Source organism: Pseudorca crassidens, chromosome 9 (assembly GCF_039906515.1).
Source record: "Pseudorca crassidens isolate mPseCra1 chromosome 9, mPseCra1.hap1, whole genome shotgun sequence".
Taxonomy (NCBI): Eukaryota; Metazoa; Chordata; class Mammalia; order Artiodactyla; family Delphinidae; genus Pseudorca; species Pseudorca crassidens.
In genome coordinates this window covers 12,325,249-12,347,291 of record NC_090304.1, presented here as the reverse complement: position 1 = coordinate 12,347,291, position 22,043 = coordinate 12,325,249, and the positions used below count along the sequence as shown (strand labels likewise).

Here is a 22,043-nt window from a genome sequence, read left to right as displayed (position 1 = left end):
CAGAGAGGGAAAATGACTCGTCCAGTGTCACACAGTTAGTGGCCCAAAGAGAACCAGGTGTCCCGCCACTCAGGGAAGGAGGAAGGAACAGGCAGCTGGGAAGGCTGCTGAGAGCACGCCAAGCCCACCCCGTCTTCCTTTGCCCCGACACCCCCTCCCCTTCTGGGCTCTTCCACAGTGGAGGCCCAGAAATCTCACCAGGGCAGAGATCAGGAGCAGATCCAGGTTTTATGAAGCCTGAAGCATATGCAACGTGGGCCATCTTTTAGGATTAGAAGAGGCTCAGGCAGGTGAGTGGCCCTGGAGTGTAAGTTTCACTAGCTTCATGGTAAATGCCTTGGAAAGGTTGGCTCGCAGGCCTTAGCAGAGACCAGCTTAACTGTACATGGAGGGCTGGCCCCTCTACAGAAGGCGCAGGGCAGCTTGGGGGGTAGTTCAGGAAGGCCCAACCCCTCTGATCCCCCACCCCAGGGAGAGAAGCGGTGAGATGATGCCACATGAGGCCCATCACCCCTTTCTCCACTCTGCCTTCACCCCCAGCCCCATCCTCAAGAGGATGGGGTAACATCTCCCCATGGGTGGCCTAGGGAATCAGGCAGCATCCAGACATCTGACCAGCAGAGACATCAGTGAAGGCAGTGCTGAGCTCTCCCACCAGGAGCCCCAGTGAATCCAGCTCTCGGGAGGATGGGCTGAGGCTGGGGTCACAGGGATGCTCTCTGAGGAGGAGACAGAGGCAGCTCTGTCCCGCAGGGACCCTTTCCTCCAGACTGGGGTGGTCCTCGTACGGGCGCATCAGCCCGTCCTGAGACTGCCAGCCCATCCCCAGCCTGAGCTCCTGGACGTGTGAGCCCGATGTTGTCTTCCCCGCGGCTGAACTAGGTCACGGCTCCCTGTGCAAGACTTAGGGCTGATCTCAGTAGTAATACCAGTAACTAACTCACCTCCGCTGCGTCACGTGTACTCAGCACGATCACCAACACAATCACGTGACCCCTCACGCCAACCCCGGTAAGCTTGCTATGGTTTGTCGTTAATCCTAGAAATAGAAGAAGAAATTTGCGATGCGCGGACATTTGACCTGAAACCCACGCTCATTCCTAACAGCTCAGCATCAAAGCTAACGTTCGCCAAGCGATGAGTTAAATGTGTGACAGGCATTGTTTCATTCAACGCTCATTTTAGAGAAGAAACTGAGGCTGAGTAAGGTTTTAAAACTGAAGTGGTAGAGCTGGGACTTGAACCCAGACCGTTATGACTCCAGAGTCTGGGATCTTGACTGCTGGGCCGTATCTTGAGACAGGACGTTCTCCGATCCTGTCCTGCCTGGGAAAAACTAAGAAACCTGTCGGCACCCTCTTTTCTACATGTGTTAGGCCAAAGCAGATTTTGGTGCAGTAACAAGTTAATTGTGAAATCTCAGGATTTAATGCAACAACGTAGGTCAGTCAGCCCCTTCCACCTGGCAGCTATGCCCTCTGAGATACATGGACCCCCAGGTCACCGTGGCAAGGAAAGTGAGAACTGGAGGATCATGGATGATCATAGGGGATCATATAAAGGCCAGGTCTGGCGTTTATATCACATCCAACCACGTTGCACTGGCCAGACTCAGTATCATGCTGCAGAGCCCAGGTTTATTCCAGAGCAAGGAATACTGGGGAATATAGTCTTCCTAGGTCCCCAGGAAGAGAAAACTGTGAGCACAGCACTCTCTGCTTCATTATCTCCTTTTTAATAGCTTTTCTTCTCCACAACCCCCCGCCCATGCACACTAACAGTTACACACATTTTTCCCTTCTGTGTTCCTCCTCACAAAACCTTGTTCTCGGCAAGTTACCAATCAATCTTCCAGAGGTATTAATAGACAACACACTCAGGAGTTTCTTGTCCTAAGAATATTTGCTTTTTAATCAAGGGCTTCAAGTCTGAAAGGCCTTAAACAGCCAAAGGAAAGAATATATAATGGTTGAAGCTGAGGCCCACTAACAGACAGCACTGGATATTTGAAGGACATCTTTTCTACCCTGGCCTGCCTCAAGCAAGCTTCAGTCTGGAAGGGTCTGAGCACCACCCTACCCCACCCCTTTCTCCTCCCTCCCTCTACCTCTGGCCTTGGCTGGCAGTATATTTGGTTACTGGGATTAGCTAGAGCCCATTCCGCACCAAGGAGATAAGTGGAGGCTGATAAGAGGGGGCTTGCCATTCAGCAATTCCCAGAAATACCAGTCCCAGAGCTACCTGTGCAGAGCTCATCCTTCCCACCCCCCACTGCTTCTGCTTCTTTTAGAAGTACAGCATCAAGATTAGCTTGTTGCAGTACACAGTGCGGGGACGTGGGTAGGGGCCTGACCTCAAGGCAGCTCCCGTTCCATGCCCTTGGGGAGACTGACATGCTGTGATTAGGAGCTCCCTGACCCAATCTCTATCCAAGGCAGATGGATAGAGTCTACTGAGGACAGGCCTCACCTAGAGGCAGTTCCCGGGGCCCAGCACAGGTGAGGTTCATAGCAATGTCAAGGCCCCTCCTCCTGTTGCCAGAGCCCTGCTCATGTTCGAAGGGCTCAACCCTGCTGCTTCACCACCAGCCACTTCCCCTGGGGTTCTCCGATCCTGTCCTGCTCCATCAACTCCAGCATCTTTAGAAACAAAGCACATCTGGCAAAACTGGATTTTCTGTTCCCAAAACTCCACATCTGGTGGGAATGTAAATTGCTACAAGCACTATGGAGAACAGTATGGAGGTTCCTTAAAAAACTAAAAATAGAACTACCATATGACCCAGCAATCCCACTACTGGGCATATACCCTGAGAAAACCATAATTCAAAGACTCATGTACCACAGTGTTCATTGCGGCACTATACAATAGCCAGGACGTGGAAGCAACCTAAGTGTCCATTGACACATGAATGGATGAAGAAGATGTGGCACGTATATACCATGGGATATTACTCGGCCATGAAAAGAAACGAAATCGAGTTATTTGTAGTGAGGTGGATGGACCTAGAGTCTGTCATACAGAGTGAAGTAAGTCAGAAAGAGAAAAACAAATACCGTATGCTAACACATATATATGGAATCAAAAAAAAAAAAAGATGTAGACATAGAGAATGGACTTGATGACATGGGGTGGGAGGGGGAAGCTGGGGCTAAGTGAGAGTAGTAGCGACATATATACACTACCGAATGTAAAATAGTTAGCTAGTGGGAAGCAGCCGCATAGCACAGGGAGATCAGCTCAGTGCTTTACGATGACCTAGAGGGGTGGGATAGGGAGGGTGGGAGGGAGGCTCATGAGGAAGGGGATATGGGGACATATGTATGCATATGACTGAGTCACTTTGGTGTACAACAGAAACTAACGCAGTATTGTGAAGCAAGTAAACTCCAATAAAGATCTATTAAAAAAAAAAAACTCCACATTTCATCAGATAGCTGTACAGATACACACACACATACATGCACAAAGGTAGACCTGTACACAGATATGCTCAGACACACTGATAGGTACACATACTCCCAAAGATACTGGCCAAAGACACAGCGGTACACACATATGTATGCATATACAGATTCAGGAGTATAAGGTACAAAGCTACACAGATACACACGCTCAAAGATGGACACGGACATACAGGCATATCCATAAATAGAGATTATAAAACGTGCGCACAACACATAAATACACGCTGACTCACACACAGATTTATGCATATTTACAGATACAGATTCACATACACACAGGCATCCAAAGCCTGACTCTTGTGCACACCAAGATCCATATACACACGGGTATGTGTGCGCCCCCAGAAATACTTGTACATTCTCCCTGTGCCCCATGTAGAACTACACCCCCAAGAAGTCTCTCTTTCTATCCCTCTCTCTCGCTCACAACCCGGGGCTCTCTGTCCTCCGAATACCCAGTTTCCAGTCTGAGTTTCTCGCTTCATCAAGCCCAGGTCCTTCCTGGAGCCCAGCCTGGAACAAAGTTAAGAGCAGCAACGGTGTTCTCTCTCAATGTCCCCAGGATCTGAGAAAATGGGAGAAGCAGAGGAGACCTGGGACTGTAGAACCAGCATTGGAGCCACACAGCTACAGATGCCCTGACTTTGGCCCCAAGGCCCTGGGATGAGGGGCTTCCCTGTTGGCGCAGTGGTTAAGAACCCGCCGGCCAATGCAGGGCACACGGGTTCGAGCCCTGGCCTGGGAAGATCCCACATGCCGCAGGGCAACTAAGCCCGTGCGCCACAACTACTGAGCCTGCGTTCTAGAGCTCGTGTGCCACAACTACTGAAGCCCACGCGCCTAGAGCCTGAGAAGCCCGCGCACCGCAATGAAGAGTAGCCCCTGCTCGCTGCAACCAGAGAACGGCCTCGCGCAGCAACGAAGACCCAACTCAGCCAAAAATAAAAGTTAAAAAAAAATAATTGTTTTTTTAAAAAGGCCCTGGGATGAGAGGCAGCTCCCTCCTGAGAATGCGGCCCCTCTAGGGAGGGGGGATAGGCTGGGGACCGGGGAGGTGATGAAGGATTCGGGGCCCAGTGAGGAGGACAGCCACCCTCCTGGGAATGGGGTGGGGAACCATCTCAGAAGAAGTTGGGGCCTCTGAACTCACACACAGGTGGCTGGGAGAGTGGAAAATAGGGGCCATTATCATAAGTGAAAAAGACACAGGTCTCGAGAAGCCGGCTGCCCCGAGAGACCACTTTCTCTTCCCTCCTACGTGGTTACCCCAGGTGGGACCTCAACGGTCCATCCAATTCTTGAATCGGCCACAGAGCCTCCATTTTGGAAAGCCGCCAATCCCACCCCGCCCCGCACACCTTACAGAATCCAAACAGAGCAACAGGGTCAGTTCCCCACCCCCTCACCAAAGGAGTTCTTCCTCCCTGGACCTGGGGCAGGTGGGGCGCGCGGGGTGGGGTGGGGGGAATCCTCAGAGCCGGAACGAAAAGGACCGCCGCCCGGTACGCGCTCCGCCCCCAGGTGGCGCTGCAGACACACCCCGGCGCCCCGCACCCCCCCACACCCCCGCCCCGATCCGGCGCCCTACTCCAACATCTTTTACTTTCCTTAAAGTCCCACTCCACTCCCCACGAAACCGGAGTGAATGCTTCCAGGATTTTCCAACCCAGAGTCCAACTCCTCTGAAGTGCTCAATGAAGAAACAAGAGTCAGGAGATGCTGTTGGAAGTCTGACTTTATGATCCGGAGAGGCTGGGGACAAGTGCCAAGGGTAGGACAGAGGCCACCAGGAGGGCGTGGAGGGAGGATCTCCGTGCCTCTGGCTTAGAAGGCGCAGACGAAGGGCAGACGTCTTTTGCATGGAGCTCGTTGCCACCGACCCCCTAGCGGTAGAGAGCACAGTGATGTCAGCTGCCCACCTGAGTGTGGCCTGTGCTCCCTCGTCCCCTCCTCAGGCACCTCATATGTCATCTTTGCCTGCCGTAGTCATGATCCGATGGCCACAGGTTTCCCACACATCCGGACTAGCCATTGATCTCTTCCCTTGCAGAGGCAATGTGCTCAGTGCTTTACATGGGCTATCGTTTAATCCTCACAACGACTCTCCAAGAGGTCGGTGCTATCATCGCTCCCGTTTCACAGATGAGGAAACTGAGGCTTAGTGGGAGTGATAACTTGCCCGTGTCTCAGCTGGCAAGTGGCAAAGCTGGGGTGTGAATCTCAGCCATCTTACTCTAACCCGTATGGTCCAGCCACTGTAATAAGTTCCCTCACATCTGGCAGCCGTGCTGTTCAAAGCAGGCAAAGTCAGCCATCCTTAATTCCCGCATCTTCACCTCATCCGTCATCCACACCTTACATTCACATCTGTTCCTCCCATCTGTCCCATATTCACTCCTTGTCGCCATCATATCAGAGGAAGGAAAGGAGTCCCCAGGCCCTGAGCCTAGCTTTGCCTGGGAGGATGGGGAGTCCCCATCTAGCCCCTGGACCGGGAGCCTCATCACCTGGTTTTGCTCTGAGGCATCCCTACCTATCAGCCCTCCTCACAGACAGGGACATTGGTTCTCCAGTTGGAGGGAGGGTGTGGGTTTGGGGAGGTGTGTTCAGGCAGCTCAAAGGGACATGTGTGGGAGTCCACCTTGCCACCCCTTCCCCTTGTCCTGGTGCCCGGGCCCCCTCACCTTTGGTGCGCAGGGCCACACAACGGCCACTCCCATTCTGAGGTTGCTCTGAGGCCCAGTAACTAAAGTTCCAGCTACTGCCATTAGTCCAGCGAAAATTGTTGCCCCACGTGAACTAGAGAAGAGAGAGGCTGGGTCAGAGGGCGGAGGTCCAGAGAGACAGACAGATTCTGGGTCTCCGGAAAGCCCACTGAGTATCCCTTCCTGAACACTGTATATATAATCTCCTCTCACTGCCCACCTGGCTAGGATACCGTTGAGACCCATCCCTGAGGGTTCGCAGGCAATGACAATGGAAGAGCAAGCATCACTTCCGGCTATCACACTTCTCAAACTTCACTGTGCACACAGATCTCCTAGGGATCTAGTGAAAAATGCAGATTCTGATTCAGGAGTTCTGGGATGGGGCCCAAGATCGTGCATGTCTAATGAGCTACCGGGTGATGTTGATGCTGCTTGTCCGTGAACCACACTTGAGTAGCAAATATAATGGCCCTTATTTGTCCACAATCCCAAGGCCACTCTGAGAGAAGGACCCCACTTTAGAGATGGGGAAACTGAAATTTGGAGGTAGTCATTCAGCTCGTAAGGGACCAAACTAGATATAGAATCTATCTCCTGACGCCAGGAGTGTGCTGGTAAACGTTTAACAACCAGCTTTGGGGGAAGGTGAGAGGCTAGAGGGAAGAAAGAAACCTGATTTGTAATAATTGTCAATTTCCTTGGTGTAAATACATCCACCATGGCAGCTTTCAAGCTACAAGCATGAAGCCACTGAACATGGAGTTAGGAAGAGAGGCACTCAATCATCAGTTCTCCTAAGCCGGTATGAGCCAGCTTCAGCTGCTGGATGAGTCTTAATGCCAGCAGGTGGTCCCTTGAGGCAATCAGAAAGACCTTCGTGTACCTGGGAGTTGGCCCCTCGCTTACCCAGCACTTGTAGCCTCCAATCCAGACCTGTCCTTGGTTAATACTACCGACCCCTCTCTGGATGCGATAGTTGAAACTGTAGTTGTGGATGGAGACGAGGTTGCCTCGGTAGCACCTCCTGCATGTATCCTGCAGAGAGAAGAGGTGGGGTAGAAAATCCACTGTTTTCTCTCAAGTCCCTGAGTCTCCAGGAGAGACCCCCTCATCCCTTTCCAAGTCAGAAATCAGGGATCTATTGCCCCCCTGAATCCCGTCTCTTGTTCCTTTATCTGGTGTCAGGAACTTCTTGCAGAAAAGAATAATAACACTCAGAATAACTACAGCCACCATTCCCTGAGAGTTTACAATGACCCAGGGACTATTCTAAATACTTTCCATGTATTATTTAAATCCTCACCACAACTCTAAGCGGTGGTACCATACACCTCCATTTTACAAATGAAGATACAGGAGCCCTGAGAGGTGAAGCGACTTGCCCAAATAAAATGGCTGGCGACAAGCAAAGCCAGGATTTAGCACAGGCATATCTTATACCAAAGCTTTTTATCTAAACCAGTGGTTCTCAAAGTGCGGTCTCCTGACCGACAATATAACCACCTGTGAATTTGTTATAAATGCAAACTCTTAAGCCCCAGACTTGCTAAATCAGAAATTGAGGAGATGGGGCCCAGAAATCTGTGTTTTAACGAGACTTCTAGGAGACTCTGATGCATACTCGGCCTGGAGAGCCATTAGTCCAAATGGTAGGGAACAGAAGGTTGGCTCCACTCTTGTCTCCTCCACCTGGTCCCCCATAGTAGCCTCCCTGCCATTTACCTGAGCATCCCAAAACTTGCTCGGGGTCCGCACCACCAGGAAGCGGCTGGGCTTGCACCCAGGGCTGCCTGGAAGCTGAACTGTGTCCTCTTCCTTAGGGCACTGCAAATCCTTGTCCAGGGCAGCTGGGTCTGACTCCATGGCCCCCTCATCCTCAAACGCATCTTGATAGCTGGAAGCCACAGCGTCCTCTCCCTCTGACTCAAGCGCTCCATAATTCAGGGCCAGCTCTCCCTCCTGTTCCCCCGAACCTTCCAGATCCTGGCTCAGGTCAGCCTGTGTCTCTCTGCTGCCCAGATGGGAGGCAGCATTCTCTGGAAAGAAGAGGTAACCTGCCATCAGGCCGGGCTCTCTGTTCTTCCGGGACCACGGACAGCTCTGATGGCCCCACTCAGCCTTCCTAGGGACGCCATCTGGAACCAAGACGGGAAGGACCCCTTGGGGGTTGGGCAAGCCAGAATTCTTGCATCACACACCCAAAGGCATGAGAACTTGGCTGACACCGCATGTGGGGTATTTTGGGAGTGGGAGGCAGCACCTGTGAGAAGCCCTCATCTTCACAGGTGGGGGTTTTTCCTTCAGGAAAGTTCAGGTCACAGTTCTGAGTCCAGGAGAAATCTAACTAGAGGTGGGCTGGGTCAACTGAAGAGGAGAGGCTGTGGCCCTGGCCCACAAGAGCAAAAACGGATGCAGGAAAGAAGAGAAAAGAGAAAAATGGATGAGGAGGGAAGAGGAGGACTTACCCAGATAAAGAGCAGAAACTGTCCCCAGCAGGAGAAGGGGCAGAAGCAGGGAGCATTTCATATCCCTTCAGTCTTGTGACAGGCACACAACTTCACCTTCCCTCCTTGGGGACTTCTCACGTGTCTGCACAGCCCCTGGCACACAGTGGAGATGCAGTGTTTGCTTAACTGGTGGATTAAAGGGCAAACAAGAGCGCTTCCTTCTCCCCGACTGAACAGACCCTGAGCTGCAGAATCAAGAAAAGAACAGGGGGTTGTCAGCTCAAGTACAAAAGACACTTTTTCCTGAGAGCTCCATCACTGTTCCCTGGGGCAGCACTCAGCTCAGATGCTAGCCGCCATGGGAACAGGTCTGCTCACACTGAGGGCCAATTTCACTCACACTGGGGGTGAAAGGGGAAGGATAGTGGCCATTATGGTCCTAAGGAGAGGCCTCCAGGATGTTTGCCATATAGGGTCCTGCTTCCCCCAGCCCTGGACCTCTCCTTCCCGGGCAGCCGAGCGGGCACTTACGTCCCCAGAGTCTGGAGCCCCCACTCTCAGTGCCTCTGGCTGCTGGGTGCCAGAGGCCACCCTTATACTGGGCTTTTGGGGAAGTGGGAAGAAGCCAGGACGATTGCCCCAGGCTTGGGCTGGGGGGCAGGAGAGTGGAGCTGATAAGAGGTTTGCTCAGTCCTCCCACCCTTGGGCCCTGCTCTCTGCTGGGACTTTAGGGACCTGCCTCTTGCCATAGGCAGGTGCCCAAACACCCTAGTATGCTCGAGAAAGCCCCAGATGACGACTGTCCTGGCATGGTTATCAGCACCCCTAAAGGGTCCCAGTCTGAACAATACTCTTTAGCCATAGGAGCAGCCTTCCTCTGGTCAATATTCCAGCAAATGAAGTGGAGAATCTCAGGGAGAGGGAGGCCACAGGAGAGGAGGTAGGAGATGAAGGTGAGCCTCAGTCCTTCTGAGCTCTTCTCTAGACCAAGTACTTTCTGTGCATTACATCCTTGAAACCTCACCTTCCTAACCTCAGTCCCATGAGAACGTATGATTAGCCCTACGGCACAGATGTGAAAAATGAGATTCAGAGAGGGCAAGTGACTTGCCAAGGTTATGCAGGAAGTGGGGGAACTGAGATTTCTAAGTCTTTGGGGCTCCCAACATGCTCTACCCACCCCATCTCTCTCTCTCTCTCTCTCTCTCTCACACACCCTCCCTCCTTCACTCTCTCCCTCTCTCTCACTCCCCTTCTCCCTCTCCATCTCTTTCTTATCTTTAATATGTGAAAAACTTATGCTCCTTCCTTTATGCTGTGGCTCTAGATCAGCCCTTGCACTATTACTATTTGGAGTCAAATCATTCTTTGTTGAAGGCTGGGGGAGGGGCAGTCCTGTGTCTTGTAGAAAGTTCAGCAGCATCTCTGGATCTCTACCCACTAGATGTCAACCGTGCCTCCCCAGATCGTGTCACTCAGAAATGTCTCCACACATTTTCAAATGTCCTCTGGAAAGAAAAAGTACCCCTGTTGAGGATCACTGATCTAGAACATGCTATCTTGTCCAACCTTGAGGCATATCTTTCTGGCGGGGAGGCAGCAGCTGGAATGGAAACCTTCATGCAGAGTCGTTCAGATGCTCTGTGGGCCAGCCTCCCCGCACCACCCCGACTCCCCACCTCCCACCAGCCCTCTGTCACGACCAAGGTCAGGACTAAGGGGAAGGCGCTTGCCTCAGTTGCAAAATTTAAGGGGACAGTAAAGAACTCAGTGGTCAAGATAAATAAATATTTGATGCCATCTTTCTTAAAAATCAGAGTCTATGTAAAGCTACCATGATGAACAAAACGTCAAAATATGAATCAATCAGGTTCCAGCCACATTCACTGCAACCCAAGGACAGGCCAGCAAGTGCTGAGCCTTGATTTTGCCAGACATCACCGCCAAGAGCTTGTGGCCCTGTCAGGGTGGGTGACTCCACTCTGTGATATCCTAGCATATTTGTTCCTTGGATTCCAGCCCAGCCCTCCTGTGCTCAGGGCATCAGGGACAGGTCACCCAGAGGGTGAAAAGGCCTGGCTTCCTTCCATTCCTCTGCTCTCTCAGGGGACCTACAAATGGAGAAGTATCTGAGAGCTCACTTCTGGGCCCTGAATGCAGAATAACGGTCTCGGCCGTTATCTCCCTGGCCCAACGGACGCAACCCTCAGCTTATCTACCTGACTTGGGGGTGGATTGACTAATTCCAGGGCCCAAAAACCTGGTCTCCAGAGTTCAAGCAGGAGACTTCCCTAGCTGGGGAGGGGTGGAAAGCTAGCCCCCCTCCCCCTTATTCTCCCCGGTCCTGGGGCCCAGGCCAGGGGCCTCATTTCACTCCGTGGTTGGGATGACCGAGAAGGTCGGCTACTCCCGTTAGCCAGCACCACGATAAGCTTTACAAGCGCTGTTTCATTTAAACGTCCCTGCATTACACATTAGGAAACGGCATCTCAGAGAGCTTAAATAAGTTACCCAAGATTACACAGCAAGTCAGAGGCAGACCTAAACCAAGACCTTTCAGCTCCTTAGTCACCCCACACCTGCATTCCCTCTACTTCCTCTCTCTGGCCTGCCCCTCCCTGGGGTTGACCTGGGGCAAAGACATCCCAGGGCCCTGCTCAGTCACCACGGTGATGTCTGATGTAAAACTGGAAATAACTCTTATTTTTTTTTTGGGCCGCGCCGTGCAACATACAGGATTTTAGTTCCCCGATCAGGGATTGAACCCACGCCCCTCGCAGTGGAAGCACGGAGTCTTAACCACTGGGCCGCCAGGGAAGTCCGGAAATGACATTCTTGAAGGTCCACCATATTCCAAACACTATGCTTCATTAAGGCTTTCACATCCATTATCCTACTCACTTAACCTTTACAATCATCCTGCCAATTAGACACTGCCATCCCGGTGCGCAGACCTACCACACAAGCTCAGAGAGGTGAAATAACTCGCCCAAGCTCACACAGCTAGTTAGAAGTGGCATGTCTGACCCTAGTCTGTTTGACTCCTACATCCTCCTTTCTTTGATTCACCCAAATGCGTTACGCCCAGACTAGCCCACGGTGCCCACCTTTTCAGCATCCATGAAACGCCAACTCTCTGGCTTACTGTTTGCATCTATATTCATAGGGGTTTCAAACTCTGCCTCTCGTCTCAGATTTCCATCCAGCCCCACGTTATGCAGAGGGCAGCATAGTGTGATGTCTTGATAGAATGGAATCACCATTCTGGAGTCAGCCCCTCTGGGTCTCAATTTTCCCATCCCTAAACCGACGCTAATGACAGGACCCACCTCAAATGAGATCAGCTCCAGTAAAGACCTCAGGACAGTACCTGGCATGTGGAGCTGGGGGTAGCCCTTGTCAGGAAACTGAGACTGAACTGTGACCCTAATCAACAAGTGGGCACCGAGAGCTGCCTGAGCTCCTGCTCTGTGTCCTGCGTGATGATGCCAGGAACGCTAGGGATACCATCGTAAAGACACGAGCTGAGTTTCCCAGAGCCTACTTAGCATCATTCTGGACAGGAAAAATACCACACGAGCCCTTACCCGGGGACGTAAGGCCAGTCCTCTTATTTCATGTAAAGCTTTTCTTGAGGGTTTGCATCTTTAACATGTATCCTGTAATGTGCACTGTAGCGTGGACTGCTTGAGGCGTTGTCACGGAGGGAATGCACCCACGTAACCCAGGCCAGGTCAAGATACAGAATGCTACCAGGAGCCCAAATGCCTCCTTCGTGTCCCCTTCTTTTTTTAAAAACAAAAATATTTATTTATTAATTCATTATTTATTTATTTATTTTGGCCACACCAGGTCTTAGTTGTGGCGTGCGGGCTTCTTAGTTGTGACGTGCAGGCTCTTAGTTGCGGCCCGCATGTGGGATCTAGTTCCCCCGACCAGGGATCGAACTCGGGCCCCCTGCATTGGGAGCGCAGAGTCTTACCCACTGGACAACCAGGGAAGTCCCCATGCCCCCTTCTTGACATTAATCCCCCAAAGGAGACCTTTGTGGACTGGAAGTCACACTTGTGTCACAGACCACCGCCAACAGGAGAGGTTTGTGAGGAATAAAACAAGGTCCCACCTTAGCACAAAGTCTCTTGATACAGACCCTGGCACCTATTTAGTGCTTAATACATGAGGGGTTTTAAAAAAAGAGAGGATGGGGCTTCCCTGGTGGCGCAGTGGTTGGGAGTCCGCCTGCCGATGCAGGGGACACGGGTTCGTGCCCCGGTCCAGGAGGATCCCACATGCCGCAGAGCGGCTGGGCCCGTGAGCCATGGCCGCTGAGCCTGCGCGTCCGGAGCCTGTGCTCCGCAACGGGAGAGGCCATGGCAGTGAGAGGTCCGCGTACCGCAAAAAAAAAAAAAAAAAGTGGGCATGTGTGTACACGTGTGGCCGATTCACTTTGCTGTACAGCAGAAACTCACACACCGTTGTAAAGCAGCTATACTCCAATAAAGATCAATAAGCAATTAAAGGAGGGATTTTGTTACTCTTTATTAGTAGTACTGGAATAAAGAGAAGCAACGCCTCCCCACACCAGAATACAAAGTCCATGAGGGCAAGGAGGGAAAGTTCTCCCAGTGCCCTCCACGGCACCCAGCACAGGGCTGAACTTGTAAGAGTGTGTCAGAATTCCACCGTCACGGATACCAAGGGAACAGCAGTTACAAAGGACCTCAGTGTGATTTCTATCTTTTTCAACTTCCTGTGCAACCTTGAGTAAGTAGCCTCTTCTATCTGGAGGCTAGGAGAAGCCAACCTCCCACATGACGTCCTGGTGGTTAAGGGCATGAACTTAGAGTCAGGCAGTTGTGGGTTTTGTTCTGGTTCCATCATCTACTAGCTTTAGTTCTTCGTTTGTGATATGGGTAGACCACACCACATACCTCATGGGGATGCTATGAGGATTAAAGGAGATAATGCCTAGAAAACGCTTAGCACTGTACACTCGGTGAGCTCAAAGTAAAAGAAGGGATCATTTGATCACCGTTTGCATCTTGCAGAAAAGACAACATTGAGAACGTCACAGTAGAACCAAGACTGCAGACAGGCAGATGCCCTGAGGAATCCCTTCAACTCCAGCTCTAGAGTCCCCGCTCCTTCCTGTGCAGAGATCCTGAAATAGGGGATGGCCAGAGAGGAAGGTGTGGCTATGTGACTCTGACCCTATAAACTATAGAAAGGAGTCAAGTAGAGAAAGAAAGGCTGAAGGCCAAGGAGACTTACTCAGATGAAAAGCTGAAACTGTCCCAAGTAGAAGAGCCAGAAGTAGGTGGAGTTTCATTTTGGCTTTATGCTGCAATGGAGAACAGAGCTGGACACACACACACTCACACACATACATTCATTCATTCAGTAAATACTCCCTCCCATGACCAACACAGAGCAGCTTGAAGGTAGAAAACTCTGCAGCTCCAAATACCCAACTCACACCGCTCAACCCTCATCTCCACTTGCACCCTCCCCACACCCTGCCCCAGGGTTTGTCAACCTAGAAACGATGAATGGATTCAAGGGGCCATGAACTCTGCAAACGTAGACAACACATGGTGTGATGTTTCTAGGGTGAGTGTTCAAACCATCCATGAGATTGCTCTATGTCCTCCCAAAAGGCAAAGGAACTTCTCACTTTACTGGATGATTTGTTCTCAAATTGCCAGGAATGGCCTCCAACCTTCTCCACCAAAAACGTCCTCCTTGGCTCTCGTAATCAGCGGAATTCTAAGACGTCCCCGAAGATCCTTCTCCCACTCTCGTGCACACATGGTGCATAATCCCCGGGACTGTACATGGGGACATAGGATGGCATTTACTCCAGTGGTTGTGTTATATTATATGGCACAGTTGACCTTAGGAGAGGGAGAATATCCCGGATGAGTCTGATCTAATCAGGCAAAAGCCCTTTAAAGTGACTGGGCTCTTTCTGAAGTCAGAGATTACAAACATGAGCAGGGGGCTTCCCTGGTGGCGCAGTGGTTGGGAGTCCGCCTGCCGATGCAGGGGACACGGGTTCGTGCCCCGGTCCAGGAGGATCCCACATGCCGCGGAGCGGCTGGGCCCGTGAGCCATGGCCGCCGAGCCTGCGCGTCCGGAGCCCGTGCTCCGCAACGGGAGAGGCCACAGCAGTGAGAGGCCCGCGTACCGCAAAAAAAAACCATGAGCAGGATTCCACCCAAGGGAGGCTCTCCGTTGCTGGCTTTGAGGACGGAGGGCAAGGAATGTGGAGCAGCCCCCATGTGACAGCCAGCCAGGAACAGCAGAAGGAACAGAATCTTACCACAACCACGTGAGCTTGGAAGAGGACCCTGAACTCTAGGTGAGAACACAGCTCAGCCAACACCTTGATTTTAGCCTTGAGAGACTCTGAGCAGAAAATCCAGCCATGCCATGCCCGGACTTCTGACCTACAGAACTGTGGGCTAATAAGTGTGTGCTGTTTGAAGTCACTACATCTGTGGCCTAGAAGACGCGCACAACCCTCGGGGCCCATTTCCCTCCCAGGATGAAATTTACAGTTGGTGCAATTCATGGTGGGGGATTGATTGGCACAGGGGAGTGTCCCACAGGGATGGGCTGGAGGGCCTTCTACAGAACCCAGGGACAGAAGGTCAGGAAATACGGACAGGGAGAAAGAGAGGTTCGATTCCAGCCAGAGGTCCCACCACCCTTCCTCTCAGACCATAAGAGGCCGGTTAGCCTCTTCTAGCTCCAAGTTCTGCCCTCAGAGAAGCAGTGAACTGCAGGAGACAGAACTTCAGAGCTAATCCACCGCCTGCTGCCTGGGCTTAGCCAACACCTCCCTGGGGGCAGATAAGAGGTGGTGAAAGGACTAACATCATTCCCGGGGTAAGCAGCCCAGGAGATAGAGACCTGGGCCGTTGCTCTGTGAAATCAACCTTGATTGACAGCTCCTTTGACACTTCCCCCTTTGGATGCCCCAACAATTGACATAGAACAAGGGCTGGGCTGCTAGGGCTGGAAGGGCCTTTAGAGGTGACCCAGGCCAGTCTCCGTGCCTAAGATATGGAGGACTCAGACGTCCTGATTCCCAGTTCAGTGCTCTTCCTTCGCCCTTGGTGAGAGAACCCCTCTTGGCCTCCAGGCATCTCCTCTCCCAGGGGCTGTGTACACACAACAAAGTTAGAAGGAATATGTCTTTGCAGTCAGTGCCCATCCTCCACCCCACCTTCCACCTTCAATACTTCCCCAGACCATCTACTTCTCTCCATCTCTGCTGCCACCTCCCTAGCCCAAGCTGCCAACGTTTGATAACGTACACCCGAGCCCATCATCCCCATGCTTGCCATTCAGTGTCTTCCCTCTGTGGCAGCGATTCATCCAAACTCATTACCATTGCCTTCAAGGGCCTCCATGGTCTGGCTCTTGTCTACTTGTCCAACCTCACTGGTGTGTGTGACCCTTGTCATACTGGTTTCTGCTCCATTGGCCAAGCTAAAGTTTGGTACTGGCTCTGTCTCATCTAGTGGGTCTCGGCTCCAACGTCGCCTCCTCAGAGAAGTCTTCTCTGAGAACTCTTTCTAAAGAAGCCCACTCCAGGGACTTCCCTGGTGGCACAGTGGTTAAGAATTCACCTGCCAGTGCAGGGGATACGGGTTCGAGCCCTGGTCAGGAGAGATCCTACGTGCCGCAGAGCAACTAAGCCCCAGTGCTGCAACTACTGAGCCTGTGCTCTAGAGCCCACAAGCCACAACTACTGAAGCCCGTGCGCCTAGAGCCCGTGCTCCACAACTAGAGAAGCCACCACGATGAGAAGCCCGTGCACCTCAATGAAGAGTAGCCCCTGCCCACTGCAACTAGAGAAAGCCCGCGCGCAGCAACGAAGACCCAATGCAGCCAAAAGTAAAATTAATTAATTAATTAATTAATTAAATTAAGAAAAAAAAGCCCACCCAACCCATTCGCCTATCTAGTTACTCTGGTGCACATCATTCATTTACTTCCATCAGAACATTTGCCAAAGTGATACGACCTTGCTCCTTCACTGGTTTCTTGTCTACTGTCTGTCTCTCCCAGTAGGAAGTAAGTTCTAAGAAAACAGGGACCTGGTCTTTCTTGCTCACTGCCTAGAACCCTACCCAGATCATAGAAGGAGTTTTTCAATTAGTTTGAAATTAATCAACTTGAAATTTACTTCCTGGAGAAAGTCCAGCTGAGTTAAATTCAAAGTCCATTCATTTCAATTCCACAGGTGTCTTTCTGAGCCCCACCTGCCATGGACACAATCGTGGGCCAGGCTCTGTGCACTGGGTCATACATTCATTCATTCAGTAAATACTCAGAGGTGGTCTCTAATCTCAGGGAGGCTTCATGTAGCCGATAAAGCAAGACAAACAAAATGAACCTCTTAGTAAAACAAGGCACCGTATTGAGTGGACACTTAGAAGGATAAAACTTTCACTTGCTAGAAGATACCAATTGTCTGTGCTACCAGAGTCACATTAAGGGCAAGGGCAGGCAGAGAGGGCTTCCTTGTAAAGGTGTTCCTTGGACTGGGCTCTGAAGGATTGACAGACAGGAGAGGAGAGGCAGAAGAGAAGTAGGAGTCATTCTAGGAGCCAAACCATGGCCCTGAACTGCTGGAATCTGAGCCAGGATACAGATGATTGGTGTTTCCCGGAGGTTGAGTCAAAGAATGAGGTGGGTTCGTTTCTCGGCACCAAAGCCAAGCTCCTCCAATGAGCAGTGCAGACTTGCTGGCCAGTTCTTCAACCCCCTCGACTCCTTACACGATAGTAATCTGGTTTCTGCCCACCCCGCGTCGCTCCATGGAAACTACTCTTGCCAACGTCCCCACTGACCACCTAATTGCCAAACCCAACAGACATTCTTCAGTTCTTGTCTTATTTGACCTCTGTAGTGCCTGATACCTCTTTACTTCCTCCTTCTTAAAAACAGCCTCTTTTCTTAACAACTTCTCTAGCCATTCCTTCCCAGTTTCTGCTGGTGGGCTCCGCTTCCTCTTCTGGAATTTTAAATATTGGCCACCACCTGGTTTCTTGGTGCCCTTCTTTCCTAACTCTACACACGCTCCATGGGTTATCTCATCCACCCCCACGTCTCAAGCTATGAAATATATGCAGATCACTCCCAAGTCTTCATCTCCAGCCCCAGACCTGCTCCTCACCAGGTTTGGTCCACAACCACAGACTCACATATACAGCCACCAAATAAGCTTCCCAACTTGGATGTCCCATGTGCATTATGAATTCAACACGTCAGACTGACGCATCACACACACGCGTGCACACACACACACACACACACCCCTACACTAAACTGCTCCTCTTCTTGTGGTCCCTTTCTCAGGAGAAATCATCACCTTGCACCCAAACCCCCAAGCCAGGACTCTGGGGCATCGTCCACAATCTTCTCATCACCACACATTCACAGTCATAGTGCGCGTTCTTCGCCATCTCATCTACCCACCCACCCCCACTCCCCTGCTGCTCTCCTACCAACTGCTGACTGTCTTTCACCTGGATCACTTCAGTGCCTCTCAAATCACTTTCCCTTCCTCCTCTTACCATAACCTCCCCATTTCTTTTTTTTTTAATTTATCTATTTATTTGTTTTTTTAAATTTTTGGCTGCATTGGGTCTTCGTTGCTGTGCGCGGGCTTTCTCTAGTTGCAGCGAGCTGGGGGGGTGCTGCCCTTCATCGCGGTGCGCAGCCTTCTCATTGCGGTGGCTTCTCTTGTTGCAGAGCATGGGCTTTAGGCACGCAGGCTTCAGTACTTGTGGCACATGGGCTCAGTAGTTGTGGCTCGCAGGCTCTAGAGCGCAGGCTCAGTAGTTGTGGCACACGGGCTTAGTTGCTCCGCGGCATGTGGGATCTTCCCAGACCAGGGCTCGAACCCGTGTCCCCTGCATTGGCAGGCAGGTTCTTAACCACTGCGCCACCAGGAAAGTCCACCCCTCAACCCCACGTCTCTGATACATTGTCTGCTGCCAAAATGAGCTCCTAAAACCCCGAGCTCATCACACAAGCACTTTTCAATTATTTCTTCTTGCTCTTGGGCAAATACTTTCTTCCTGATCTGGCCCCTCCTTACCTCAACTTCAGCACTATTGACATTTGGAACTGGATACTTCTTTGTTGCAGGGGGATGTCCTGCGCAGTGTTGGGTGTTTAGCAGCAATGTCCTCACCCTCTAGATGCCAGTAGTACCTTCCCCCCAAGTTGCAACCATCCAAAATGTCTCCAGATATTGCCAAGTGTCCCCTTGGGGGCAGACTTGCCCCCTAGTTGAGAGCCACTGGTCTACAACCTCAACTCTCCAAACACACACACACACACACACACACACACACACTCCACTCTGCTCCAATCATACTGAACACCCTGCTATTTCCCTAATGTTCTGTGAGCTCTCAGATACCATTTCATCTGCCCAGAAAGCCCTTTCCTCTCTAACCACTGTGCTAGCCCTCCTCTTCTACTAAGTCTCAGGCAAAGATCCACTCTTCCAGGAAGCCTGCCCTGATTCTCCCAGAGAGAAGTAGAAAGGAACCTCATGGGGCTTAACTCTAGCCCCGCCCCTATCCCATCTCACGGCAGCTGTCTTCTTGCTGTCTCCCCAGAAGACTGGCAGCGTTGCCTGTCTCACCTGTGTATCTCTGGTACCTGCAGTGTCCTGGAAACATGCCAAAGGCTCAATTCATGTTTGCTGAATAAGCGAATGAATGATGAAAAGAAATTTTTGTTTAAGATGAGTTGAGCAGGTGCTCCCTGAAATGAGATCTTAAGCAGGAATTTTAATAACAATAACAACAGCGGCATCTAACATTTAAGAAGCACTTTCTTTTATTTTTTAAATATTTTTGGCCACACTGCGTGGCATGTGGGATCTTAGTTCCCTGACAAGGGATGGAACCTGCCCCCCCTGCAGTGGAAGCGCAGTCTTAACCACTGGACCGCCAGGAAAGTCCTAAGAAGCACTTTCTATGTGCTAAGTGTTTTGAGTGTTCCGTATCATTTAATCTTCTAAACAACTGTATCAGACAAGTACCACTGTCATCTGTAAATTATAGACAAAAAGACTGATACTCAGGATGGTGAAGCTGCCTGCCAGGTAGGTAGGTGCCTCATCTCCCATTCTCTGTCTGCCCATCTGCAAGTTAAGGATGAGAACCTCACAGGGCTTGGGGAGGACTCACTGAGAAGGTGGTTGTACAATAATCTAATCTGACACATGGTAGGTTCTGAACAAACCGTCCTATTCTCCCCATTTTAGAAATAGAGAAAGCAAGGCTCAGAAAGGTTAAGTGATGGTCCAAATTCCATGTACTGGCAAATGACGGAACTTGAAAAAAAGAATTCTAGGGGCTTCCCTGGTGGCGCAGTGGTTGAGAATCTGCCTGCCAATGCAGGGGACACGGGTTCGAGCCCTGGTCCGGGAAGATCCCACATGCCGCGGAGCAACTGGGTCCGTGAGCCACAACTACTGAGCCTGCGCGTCTGGAGACTGTGCTCTGCAACAAGAGGCCGCGACAGTGAGAGGCCCGCGCACCGCGATGAAGAGTGGCCCCTGCTCGCCGCAACTAGAGAAAGCCCTCGCACAGAAACGAAGACCCAACACAGCCAAAAATAAATTTAAAAATTTATTTAAAAAAAAAAGAATTCTAACAAGCAGATATTTTCTGAGCATCTTCGACGTACTCAACACTGCGTGGGACCAGTCACAGACACCACCAAGAGGAGCCAGGTCCTGAGCACCTGGAAATATAGCTCTGCTCTCCCAGCTGGAAGCTCAGAGCCATGATGGAGGTTCAGTTGGTGGGAAGAGCTCAGAACTGGGGTCTCACAGAAACGGCAGGGGAGTTTGTGCCCGTGCGGTGAGGGCCTATGGATGCAAGCTGACTCGCTGATTGGGTAATGAGTGGGAAAGGCAGTTGGTCACGGTGATTGGCGTAATGGGCTTTCACGTTTGCTGGTCTAGCGCCAGGCTGGACACACACGGCAACCCTGAAGCAGCTTCTGTCAGGCCCCAGAAAGACTCCTGGGGATGACTGAGGGGTCCTGCGGTGGGGGGGGCTTTGCGTACCTCAGGGTCTTCCCCCCAGATAGACCTCTCTCTTGACCAGCTGTGGAGGGACAGCATTCTGATGCTAAGGATGGATGCATCCTTCCGTCCCCTTGTTGACAAAGAAATTAATCAATAGTCAATCTAAGAAAAAAATATAAATTTTTATTTTTTTATATTTATTTATTTGACTGCATTGGGTCTTAGTTATGGCACGCGGGATCTTTTTAGTTGCAGCTTGCGGGATCTTTTTCTTAGTTGCAGCATGCGAACTCTTAGTTGTGGCATGTGGGATCTAGTTCCCTGACCAGGGATCGAACCCAAGCCCCCTGCATTGGGAGCGTGGAGTCTTAGCCACCGGGACACCAGGGAAGTCCCAGAAATGGAAAATTTTATTCGAGCCAACCTGAGGGTTATAACCCAGGAGACAGTCTTTCGGAAAGTTCTGAGGACTGTTCCACCTGTTAGGGATCAAAGCAATGACATCAGTTTTTGAGACAAAGGGTTATATGTCAAATGACGTATTATTGACAGTTTACACAATCCAAGTCTACATGTACAGTGAGTAGTGGGTCGTGGGTCATTGTGACCCCTTACAAGATTAAGAAGGAAGGTTATCTCCTGAGGAATTGTGACACTTTGTGAGATTAAGAAGGAATGTTATCTCCTACGGAGGTCTGATTAATGCAGACGCACGGCACACATCTTCATTAGGAGAGGGAGGAGGCCCAAACGGGCTGAGAAAATTTTTATGTTTAAATATTTCTTGTCATAAAATATAAATTTTATTTTATCACCTCCCCCAACATGATACTCCCAGAAATACCCCAAATTTCTCCAGAGCCTCCTGGCTCAAGTCACCCTGAGTTTTCCACAGGCAAGTCCCTGCGGGTGGGGAACGGAAATCTCAGCGTGGTGGAAGGTTAAAGAGGCTCCTTCCTTCCTTCAAACATTCATTTATTCCTTCCTTCTTTCCTTCCCTTCTCTTCTCTCCCTTTCCTCTCCCCTTCCTCCCTCCCTCCCATCTTTCCTTCCTTCCTTCTATCTCTCTGCATTTGTCTCTATCTCTTTCTGTCTCTCTTTTCTTTTTTAAAAAATTTTTGGCTCTGTTGGGTCTTCGTTGCTGCGCGTGGGCTTTCTCTAGTTGAGGCTGCTCTTTGTTGCGGTGCGTGGGCGTCTCATTGTGGTGTCTTCTCTTGTTGGGGAGCACGAGCTCTAGGCGCATGGGCTTCAGTAGTTGCAGCACGGGGGCTCAGTAGTTGTGGCCCACGGGCTCTAGAGCGCAGGCTCAGTAGTTGTGGCGCACGGGCTTAGTTGCTCCACAGCATGTGGG

At 51.0% G+C, this 22,043-nt stretch overlaps 1 protein-coding gene and 1 long non-coding RNA gene across 2 annotated transcripts; both read right to left on the bottom strand.

Annotated features, from left to right (window-relative positions):
* Positions 1-5,194: 5,194 nt before the first annotated feature.
* PRG3 (proteoglycan 3, pro eosinophil major basic protein 2) lies at positions 5,195-8,823 on the bottom strand. Its single transcript, XM_067751751.1, has 5 exons — positions 8,641-8,823; positions 7,898-8,211; positions 7,082-7,210; positions 6,152-6,266; positions 5,195-5,350 (listed from the first exon to the last, which is right to left on the bottom strand). The coding sequence occupies exons 1-5, from the start codon at positions 8,699-8,701 to the stop codon at positions 5,292-5,294; spliced, it is 678 nt and encodes a 225-aa protein (XP_067607852.1). The 5' UTR covers positions 8,702-8,823; the 3' UTR covers positions 5,195-5,291.
* A 12,392-nt stretch (positions 8,824-21,215) lies between these two features.
* Positions 21,216-21,973, bottom strand: LOC137230187 (uncharacterized). The gene is made up of 2 exons (XR_010946036.1): positions 21,349-21,973; positions 21,216-21,302 (listed from the first exon to the last, which is right to left on the bottom strand). It is a non-coding gene; the product is annotated as an uncharacterized lncRNA (long non-coding RNA).
* Positions 21,974-22,043: the final 70 nt, after the last annotated feature.